Raw genomic sequence first — 10,887 nt, forward strand, 5'->3', positions numbered from 1 at the left:
TAGATAGATAGATGGATAGACTATCATAAATCATCGAAATCCCCCACTTTTCCTCCATCCCTCGTGCTTTTGTCTCCGTAGGAGCTGTACATACACCCGAGAAAGATGCACACCTTTCTACATGACTCGATAACTGTTGTAGAGACGACGCAGCTTCCTTTGATGACTCCGATGCCTGCTGGTGTTTGCCAAATCTGTCTGCTGTGGAAGATGACGACGAAGAAGAGGAAGAAGATAGAAAACTTTCTCCCCTCCCTCCTAGAAAAGAAGAAGAAGAAGAGCGAGAAGAAGACGAAGACGACGAGGAAGAAGTGACGAGAGGCTTGATGCGATCAAGACAGGCATGAATAAGTCTATTCAATCGAGACGCAACCTCATCGTCACATCCCAGCGCCTGAGCACCAGAACAAACCCGCGAAAAGAACAGGGAGACAGGACAAAAAGACATGAAGAAAGCGAAGAGACGTCTCACGCCTTGAAAGCAGATGAAAATCCCTCTCCTGCGACAGGTCTCTAAACACAGCGAAAATGTCTCATACATACGTGTATATGCATTCAAATGATGGAGATCTATATATAGATCTCTACCCAAATACGCGGCAGGATACAATCTATATACACACATAGAACAGAGACCCAAGTGCACATACACCACCCGGACCTTCACGACGTCTCCGCTGAAGGAGAAGCTCCTCTCTCTTTCCAGAGGCTCTTATGCGTAGATGCAAGCACAACACGTCAACAGACAAAGAAACAGCAAGGAGAGATCTTACAAAGATATACGTCTTTTTGAAGAAGGAGATTTCTTCTTCAACTTCTCTGCGAACTTCTTCTCCTCCTGAGACACCTGTCTTTGGATCTCTCCCTCCTCTATGCCACCACTGATCAGCTACATGGAGAATTTGACTTTCTAGGGCCCAGATTTCGTCTCTTTCTTCTTCGATACTTTTCTCACTCGCATCTAATCGAGACTTCTCTCGTCCTCCAGAAGGATGAAACCCCACAAGATAGAGAGGGGGGTGTGACTGTCCCGGAAGAGAAGATGAGGAAGAAAGACGACTAGTTGCAGTAGTTGTGGCAGAAGAAGAAGAGGAGACAGAAGTCTTCTCTGTCGAACCAGAGGAAGAGAGAGAAGAAGAAGAAGATGGAGAAAGAAGAAGAGGTCGAGAGATGAGAAGACATGTGTATGTTACACCCTCATCATAGATGATGTCCTCTCCTAGAATCCGGGCACTCACTGAAGAAAAAGAAAGAAAGACAAAAAGACAAGGAAAAAAAAGAAAGAAGACTGGGGACCACCGCCTACATCGTGGAGCGAGAGAGAGAGCTTAACAGTTATTTGGGGCTTCAGCCGAAAGAGGCGATGTATGTATGCATGCATGCATCGACACAGCTCTCTACGTCATCCATGAGTCTAATTCCAGAACATATTCACCCTTCGTTTCAATATGCATATACATACATATAGACATACTCGACCATGCACATATAGAATAAACATTTCTATCTACATACTTCTATATACAAACGTATACAAATGTATATGTCTATATATGGATATGTAGATATACACATATACAAATGTATATATATATATATATAGAGAGACACGAGCGCATGAAAGAGATAGATGCATTCCTCCTCGTTTTTGATCGATGGATAATCGGAGGGAGTGGGATGTACATACACCTGGAAAATTTGATGCGTCTTCATATACAAATACGTACATCCTCCCGTGTCCCTCAACATGAAAGTCTGGGGCGAGAGAAGAAGAGAAAAAACGCAAGAAAGACAGAGAGCGAAACAGCAGTCCACTGTATCTGCTTTCTCCTCGGCCCCTTTTTACATACACATAGACATGTCTACAACTCGATATACACCCAAATACGTCTATACATATATACATATATATATATAGAGAGAGCGAATGAGATACATACTCAGATGCGGGGATGAGAAAGATAGGGTATGGGTCCTAAAGATACTCGACGGTGACTATCTATAGGAATCATACTAGGTCTTCTTCTGTAAGGAGAGAGGCAAGCTCTTCACTTCTCTTTTCTTTCTTTTCATAAGAGAGAAGACCGCAAAACTTACCAGGAGAAGAGAAGCCGAAATCTGAGAGAATCGATTGACCTTCTCGGTGTAGCCCCTGTCCCCGTCGATTCAAGTATTGTGAAGGAATTGCAGTTGCATTGCACACATGGGTTTCGCTTAAGAACTAGAGAGAAAAGAGACGGAAGAGCAAGAGAGACACGAACGAGGACCTATCTCCTTCTAGGACGGAGAAGAGAAGACGAAAACTCTGGGAAAGACAAAGTTGTAATAGGAGGAAGAGAAAGGAAAAAGGGACGAAAAGAGGGATACGCCCAAGTGCCCGTACAGTGTATGTACATAAAAGCACTCAATGACGACGTAAGACAAACTTGCAACCCCATATATACATATATATATATATATATATATGATCTTCGTTCACTAGAGGGCTGCCTGAATGTGTATGTAGGCATCTATATATAGAGAGAGAGGCTCATCCCAGGCATATTCACGAGGAGTTATGCTGGCAGTCTGATAAGTGTGTGGATGTATAGATGAGACTTCTATCTGTCTAGATGTATTTGACTCGTCCATGTTTTCTGAAAAGCAGTCTAGCTACTTCACTCTTTACCTATCTCTATCTCTCTCTCTCTACGTCATCTATTTGTCTTCTTCTTCTTCTCCTCTCCATCGACTTCTCTCCCGTCCCTCTCTTACCATCACATCTCCCCGCCTCATGATTTCTTTCTTTCTTTCTCACTCTTTCTTTCTTTCTTTCTCACTCTTTCTTTCTTTCTTTCTCACTCTTTCTTCTTTTTTGTGTCTTTTCTTCTCTTACATACAGGGTCAGCTATATTGAATCCTCTCAAACTTTCTTCGGTAGGAAGAAGAAGAAGAACTGAGCCAGACGTTGCATCTCCTCCTCCTCCCTTCGACGACGCTGTGGAGAACGTCGATGCTTTCGCGGCGGCTTTAAGCAATCGATTCTGACGGTGCAGCAGATGCTGCAAAAAGACATGCGAACCCAACACGGTCATGGCGAGAAAAAGCAACTACGACAAGAAGAAGAAGAAGAAAAGAAGAAGAAGGAAAGGAGGGAAGAGATAAGGAACAAGAAAGAGAAGATAAAGAAGAGACAGAAGAGGGAGGTAGAGAAGAAAATGAAGATAAAAATAAATAAGGAGAAAAAAGGAAAAGTCTTTCTTCGCTCTTTCTTGTTTCACTTCCTCTTTCAGAGAGAGAAAAAAGCCAGGCCTCGCGCAAATCCAACAGATGAGGAGAAGAAGAAAGACAGGAAGAAGAGATCTTCCTCGAGATGAAAGAAAGAAAGAGAGAGAGGAGAAAAAACTCAGAAAGAAACAAGTCTGGGAGAACTAGGAGAAGAAGGGGTTTTTGCAAGAAGGCGGGAAGTCAAAGCGAAGACGAGATTGGGCTACTTGGGTCTTTCTCTTCTTCTTTGTATGAAGAAGAGAAACAAGACAAGAAGAAACAACGTCTTTAGAGAGAGAAAGAGGGGCGCTCCACAGATATGGAGATAGAAAGAAGTGTTGGATAGAGACGAAGAGAAGAGAATGATGTTCTTTGAGGTGTACATACACCCGAAATCAGCTAGGAGGTGACAAGATGTTAAAAAACTTTCCCACACTGTGACGCAAACCATAAGCTTTCTCTCTCTGTCTTCTTTTCTGTGCTCTCTTCTTCCTCTTCTTCTGCATCCTTCTCTTCTTCTTTTCCACACAAGAGAACGCTTATGTCGTAAAAACGTAAAGACACAGAGAGAGAGAAGTAGAGGAGAAGCGAGAGATAGGAGATTGCTCTCGTAGTCTCTCTTCCTTGAGAAAGGTACCGGTTCAGAATTCTTGTCGACTGTTTTGAAAAGAGAAAATGACGAAGAGGGAGAAAAGAGACACCTCAGGACATGCGAGTTAGACTCTGCTGCCGTCTCTTCTTCCTGTTTTGGCTGTTGTCTCCTTCTCTCGAAAATCTCTCCTTCTCACCTTGTAAGGAAGAAGATTTCCCTGCGCCCTGAAACTTCAGTCCTTCTCCGAGTCTATTTCTCCTTCTTCGTGAAGACGACCTAAACAGCTATAGAAACAGATCAATACAAAAGAAGTTGTTCTTTCTTTCTTTCTTTCTTTTGCTCCTCTGAGTAACCTGCTTCTTCCCTGCTCCCCGCGGAGATGCGAATACACTCTTCTCTTCGTCTTTCTACAAGAAAAGGCCGAGAGGAGAAAAGATGATGAAGAAGAAAAAGCTTCTCTCTTCTCCTTTCTTTCTCTGAGCGAGGCTACCTTCACAAAACAAATCCTCTCTAAGAGGCTGGCTACACACGAGAGAAAGAAGCAAGAAAGAAAGAAAGAAAGAAAGAGAAGCGAAGAAGGAAAGAAGCGTAGAGAAAAAGGAGAGAAGAAAGAGAGATGCTACTGGTATAAGCAGAACGAAGAGAATTTCTTTTCTTTGGGAAACCCAACTGAAAAATAGAAGAAGTTTCTCTAGATAAACTTGGAAAGAATAATCGAAGTTTGAAGACGTGGGTAGGCTTCTCAAATTCTCTTCTTCTTCTTCATCTGGTACTACTGCTTCTGTCCTTTTCTTTTACTTGTTTTTCTTTTTCTTCGTCTTTGTCTTCCTTCGCTTCTTTCTCTCTCGTCTTTCTATAATGTCTTTCAGAAGATAGAGAGAAAGAGCCAGAAGGGACAGGGAAGAGAGGAAGCAAGCAAGGGCTTGCAAGAGAGTATCATCTGTCTCATCGCTTGCTTCTCTCCTCCTTCTCTCGCTGTCGAGATTCTCGAGAAAGAAGATCGCTTCTCTTTCTTGCTTTTCTCAGGCGTTTCACATTTTGAAGGATAGAAAGAAAAGAGAAGAAGCCTTTAATCGGAAAAGAAAAGAAAGAGAAAATGAACAACTTTTTGAGAATCCCAGGAAGAAGAAGAAGAAAAAGGTGGGATGAAAGAGTAGTTAGTCATGCGTAAAAAAAGGCTACTACTACTAGGACTACTACTACTACTATTATGACTAACTAGGGCGACTACTGTCGGTTTATGACGAATGGCGGGCTTACAAGCTCCTCCGAATGCGGAAAAGCTTTCTTCCGTCCATCTAGGACTCTTTCTCTCTCTACGAGGCGCTTCTTCTTCTTTTCTTGGAAAGAAATGAACGAACCCGTTTTTCTTTTTCCTTTCTTTTTCATTGGCGACCTTTCAACCTTTCTTGTTCTGTGAGTTTTCTTCCCGCCTTCGAAAAGCAATCTCTTCGTTTCTTTCTCTCTCCTTTCCATTCATTCAAGAAAGAAGGAGAGAGAGAGAAGCTGAGAAAGTATCTCGCTGTATTTCTCTATGTTTTCTTTCAAGAGGCGCCGCAGGGTGTGTCTCTCTCTCCCACTCTCTTTCCTTTTCCGCACTCCTTCTTTTCCTTCTTAAGAAATGCTTGAAGATCCGTTGAAAACATCTTTCTATTCATCTCCATGTGTATAGGCTACCATTCACAGGTAAAGCCTAGATCAATGACTAGGGGAGCGAGATTGCTGGTAAGAGATCACTTTTCTGTTCGGGTGCTGTGAGAAAAAGAGCCTTTTTTCTCGAAGAGAGAAACAGAAGAGAGAGAGGAGATATTTTCAAAGAAGAGGTTTCTTTTCTCTTTTGTTGTTCTTTTCACCTTCCGCGCTAGAACGAAGAGAGGCTTTCTTTGCTTCTCTTCCTCTTCTTCCTCTTCCTTCGCTTGCTCTTCGCATTTCCCTTTTCAAAAAATCTCCTCTCCGCCGCTCTTCTTTTTGTCGTCCGGCATCGTCATTTCTTTTCTGAAAGAGGGAAGGACAAGAAAATGGAGAAAAAAGAGAAAAAGAAGCTATGAAGTTAGTTAACAGGAGGAGGAGGAAAATCACTTGGATTGTTTCCGCAAGAAAAAAAATAGCGCCGTCTCTTCTCCTCTTTGATCCAGCTTAAAAAAGAAGATTCTTCCTTCTTTTCTGCAAATACTAGCACCATTTTCAGGTGTATGTACACCTTGACGACAACACTAGCACCGAAGCTTTTTTTTTTTTTTTCTTCAGTCAACATTGCGTTCGATTTTTGTATTTTTCCGATCAAATTCTGGTCAATCAGGTCGTTGTTTTCACCATTTTTTTCCGTTTCTTTCTTTCCTTGTCTCGCTCTTTATTTCTCTTTTCTTTTTCTTCTCTCTCTTCTGAAGCGACAAGCCTTTCAAAACCGTCTGTGGTAGAAGAAGATTCCTTGACTCTTGTTAGGGAAGTCTCGTCTCGTCGTGAGTTCTTTTCCCTTTCTGTCAATTTGTCGGAAACCAAGTTTTTTTCATGTGTTTCTTCTTGGCGAAAATCATTTCAGGTGTATATACACCACAGCAGGCGTATCAGGTGTATAAGAATAGATCCATACTCGGAGACTTAAAATTTCTTGGGAGCTTTGGTACTATTGCTACTATTATTATTGTGAGCTCCTTTCGAAGCTACTTTTTTTCTCATTTGTAGTCTCCAGCAGGCCATTCATTCTTTTCTTCAGTTCTTCTCTTTTCATTCACTCCTTTCTTACGTTCTTGCGCTTTTATATATGCATCTACATTCCGAATTAAAGAACGGGGGATCTATGAAGAGAGTTTTTTCGTCCTAAACATTCACGGAAAAGATTTGTGATTTGCTTTTTCTCCTTTTTTTTCCACGGAAAATAAATACGCATGCATTTGGTTCAGGTGTATGTACATACACCTGAACATATGTTTTCAGTAGTCACCATGGTAAAAATATTTTCATTTCTTCTTTCTTTTGACAATAATCTTTCTAGGAAACGTAAGGAAGACAGAGCTGCAGGCACGTGTCAGGTTTCGTATTAAATGCAAATGAATCGTCGTCTTCCTTTGCTTTCGAGAATTGTAAACGGAGCTCATTTCAGGTGTACATACACCTGACTATTTACACCTTTCAACACGCCAACTGTGCGTATATATGTATATACATCACCTTTCTCTTGAAATAGAGAAGAAAGCTTTCGGTCCGGTCTTTTCTCCTCTTCTTCAATCGCGTCTGGATCTTTTTACACAAACACATCAACATGCCCGTAGTCACTTTACCGTCTTCTTCTCCTCCTTCCTACATTCCTTTTCTTCTTCTCCTCTTGTCTGCTTCGTCTTTCTCTTGAGGTTTCTTGTCCCCCTGTCTCCCGTCTTCTCGTGTGGATTTCTTTCTTCTCTTTTCATTCCTTCGATCGAACAAGGGGAGGAGAAGAAGAAGAATCTCTTCTCTCCCTCTCTTTTCTCCAGTCTTGCTTTCGTTTCTCTCAGCAGCCTTTCTTTCTTCGCGTTTTCTTCCCATCTTTACCTTCTTCCTTACCTCTTCTTTCTCCGTTTCTCCTTCTTCTTCTCGTCTTCTGTTCTTCTCCATTTCTCTGCTTCCTCTCTTCTTCTTTGTCAGCTCTGAAACATAAGATCAGGTGTTGGTACCGGAAGGGAAAGAAGAGAGCTTTATTCACATCTGTTTCTCTCTCCTTGTCTTTCTCTCTATGTAAGCGTCTATATATCACTATCTCTATATACGTATATATACTCATATATATGTATATAGTTTGTCTCTCTTTCTCTAGTTTTTTCTCCCCTCTTTTTTTCTTTTTCTTTCTCTTAAGTATGAGAAGGAAACCCTTTTCTTTTTCTTCTTCCTCTCCTTCTTCTTCTTTTGGCTCAAGCGGAGAATCGCAGATAGTCTTTCGTGTCTAGATACATACATGTATCCATTCCTTCTCAGTTCATACTTCTTTTTCTTCTTGTGTATTCTTCTGTCCTTGAAATTGGGAGAAAATCTTTTCTCTTCTTGTTTCATTCTTTCATTCATCCCTTCATTCAATCCTCCTCTCTTCTTTCTTTCCTTCTTTCTTTCTTTCTTTCAGTCTTTCTTTCATTGTTTCTTATCTCTTCCTTTCAAAGCTTGACGAGGGGAGGAGGTTCAGGCTCTTCTCAGCAGCGGGTATTTCTTGTCTTCCTCGCAAAGAGTCTAGATTTCTTTCTCTCTTTCTTTTCTTTCTTTCTTCGTTCTTTTTTTCTTCTCTTTGTTTCTTTTGTTGTCTCTCCCTACAAACCCCCGCGAATTGAGGTAAGAGAAAAGGAAGAAAAGAAGAAGGAGAAAGCCTCGTGTGTTCTTCCTTCTTTTCCTCTCCCTTCTTGTTTGTTTTCTTCTGTTTCTCTTTCCTTTCTTTCTTTCTTTTCTTCTTCTTCTTCTCCTTCTTCGTCATTCTTTTCCTCTTCTTCATCTTGACTTTTTAGGGCTCTGAAAGAAGCCTCTGCTGTAGAGGCCCGTCGGTCTGCCTTGTCTGATCTTTCTTTCCTGCAGAAGCAACCCACGCTAGTCATCCTCCAATGCGATAAAAAGAAAGAAAGAAAAGAAACGAGAGAGAAAGAGAGAGGAAAGCAGGAAGAATCCTCGATGTAAAGACACTGGGTTGTCTCTTCTACAAGAAAAGAAAGAAACCCACGTTAGAAAGAAAGAAAGACTTTTGAAGAGAAGAGAGGAAGAAGAAGAAAGAGAAAGATGGGAGGATGTAAGAGTAAAAGCAGACCTGGTAAGAGAGGGGGAGGAGCGGAGAGTCATGAGGGGGGGGATGGCGATGAGGAGAGGAAGAACAAGACAACGACAGCTACAACGACAGGTCATCATCACCTAGAAGAAGAAGAAGACCAACAGAAAGGATCATCGAAAAAGTTAGGGGAAGGAGGAGGAGATCTTTCTTCTTCTTCGTCTCCTTCTCCACCCGGCAGTAAAGAGTCGCATCAGAATGGAAAGATGGATAGTTTGGGTTCTGCTGTACGTACACCCGGAGGAGGAGGGGGGGGAGAAGACTGTAGCCCTCCCCGGGAAGGCGGAGAGAGTGAAAGACAGAATAGTAAGGACAACGGCGGGAAGTCGAGTGGAGGTGCCTTATCAGCGTTTAACATGTCTCGTAGAAGACTAACCGTGTTAAAGCCTCCCTCCTCATCTAAAGAGAAAGGTTTGCCATCTCTCTCTTCTCCTCGTGATAAGAAAGGAACGAATGATCTTCCTAACGAGAGAACGAACCCGACCGAAGTTGCGACTTCTCCTGACGAAGGGACCGTCTCTTCTCTTTCGGCTCTTATCCAGCAGCAGTCTTTATCTCGCTTTCATTCCGCAGGTTCCTGCTCGCATGCAGGCCTTCCCCGTCTCGCAGGAGGAGGAGGAGGACTAGAGCCAGAAGGGGGAAGAGACCCGAGCAAAGATTCTCGTGTGACTAGCTTCAAGAATGCGGATGAGAATTCGTCAGATTTAAGTCCACGCCAACAAGGAGGAGGAGGAGATGATGGCGAGGCCTTTCCCCCATGTTTCTCGTGTTCTTTTCAATCAAAGAAATCCAGTTTTGAACGTCGTAGTCATGGAGGGAAGGGGGGGGGAGAAGGAGGGGGGGGAGATAGCAGTGAGGCTCTTATTCAACAGATAAGAAGAGAGAAGTCTTTGCCTGTGCTGGCAGAAGCGGACGACCCTATCGCAGTAAGAGCAAGAAGTCTCAAGTCCGAGACACCTTCTCTCGTGAAATCTGGAGGAGGAGGAGGAGACGGGAGTCGCACGTCTCTTGAAGATGAAGACGAAGAAGATAGTCGACAAGAGAGGGAGAAAAAGAACAAAAAGAAGAATAAGAAAGAAGAAGGAGGAGAAGGTGATGAGAATGATACCGAGCAGCAGGGGGAAGACCCCTTAAAGAATACAAACGCCTCCTTCATAGATCCAGCAAGATTGAGATCTCTCCTATCTAAAATGAAGAGAGAAGATATCTGGAAGACTCCGGGTGTCTTAACCTCTGCAATGTTGCTAGAGAATTTCTTACCTCCTCCTTCTCCTCCTTCAGCTGGACGGGGAGCAGGTGCATGCGTTGTGGTAGGGGAGCCAGCGGACGGGAGACAAGAGAGCTATTCCGATAAACTTGAAGATATTGCTGTAAGTTACCTACCATCTTCTCTCTTCCTCTCAGAAAGGCAAACTAGCCCGTCTCTCTTCTTCTTTTCTTTTCTTCTCCTACTTCGATTCATTTGGCGTCTCCTTTCTCTTCGAGCGGGGACTCTTCAGGGGGGGTATTGTTCTCCATTCTTTCTTCAGTCGAAATAGAAGAAAAAGAAAAAGAAGATGAGAAGGGAAGGATGGAGATGTGGTCTGCATGCAAATTCTCATCTATAGCTATCGACCACCTACCTCAGTTTCACTCACCCACATACCTACATATATACAGGCACATATATATCTGTATACATGTGTATCTACGTGTAGACATATCTCTCTCTCTCTATATATATATATACATGTGTATCTACGTGTATACATCTCTCTCTCTCTCTATATATATATATCCGAGATGTAACGTGATGGATACCATTCATATCTCTATCTTCTCTGCCTTCTCATTTCTTCTTCTTCTTCTCCTTCTCCTATCTCTTCTTTTTTTCTCTCCTTCTTCTCTCTCTTCTTTCTCATTCTCATCTTTTCTTCTTCTTCTTCTCTTTCTTTCCTTCGTTCCTTACTCCTCTCTTTGTGTGTTTAGCTGCGACCGAAGACGTCTAGTATCGAGCAACTGGAGAAGAGCTACGGGTTCGGGTTTGCATGCAAGAAAGGCTTAAAGCCCGAGTCGCCAAATCAGGATGACTTTTCTCTCATGCGAGGCGAAGACTTTGCAATCTTCGGAGTCTTCGACGGACACGGGCCTAGCGGCCACGACGTTAGTGCGTATGTACACCGCATGCTTCTCTATCTTCTCTTGACGGATGACTGGATCAACAAGAATCTCGCCAAAGCTCTTAGGAATGCCTTCGTTGCTGTAAGTCACTCCCCCACTTCACACTCCTCGATCCATC

The 10,887-nt window shown here is 42.7% G+C and overlaps 2 protein-coding genes across 2 annotated transcripts in view; one reads left to right on the forward strand and one right to left on the reverse strand.

Moving 5' to 3' along the window:
• Positions 1-4,983, reverse strand: part of CSUI_004197 (vacuolar sorting 9 (vps9 domain) protein) — a 10,864-nt gene extending 5,881 nt beyond the window's left edge. Inside the window, exons 1-4 of the mRNA XM_068064390.1 lie at positions 2,880-4,983; positions 2,098-2,221; positions 774-1,237; positions 95-394 (exon numbers count right to left, since the gene is read on the reverse strand). Of these exons, the coding sequence (XP_067923640.1) occupies positions 95-394; positions 774-1,237; positions 2,098-2,221; positions 2,880-3,074 (1,083 nt within the window). The 5' untranslated portion in view covers positions 3,075-4,983. The remainder of the gene's footprint in view (positions 1-94; positions 395-773; positions 1,238-2,097; positions 2,222-2,879) is intronic.
• Positions 4,479-10,860, forward strand: CSUI_004198 (protein phosphatase; the record flags this gene model as incomplete). The annotated part of the gene is made up of 2 exons (XM_068064391.1): positions 4,479-9,979; positions 10,578-10,860. Coding segments are annotated over exons 1-2 (1,698 nt in total), but the record flags the coding sequence as incomplete, so codon positions are not given.
• Between the last annotated feature and the right edge of the window lie 27 nt (positions 10,861-10,887).

Source organism: Cystoisospora suis (assembly GCF_002600585.1).
Source record: "Cystoisospora suis strain Wien I chromosome Unknown contig_1933, whole genome shotgun sequence".
Classification (NCBI taxonomy): Eukaryota; Apicomplexa; class Conoidasida; order Eucoccidiorida; family Sarcocystidae; genus Cystoisospora; species Cystoisospora suis.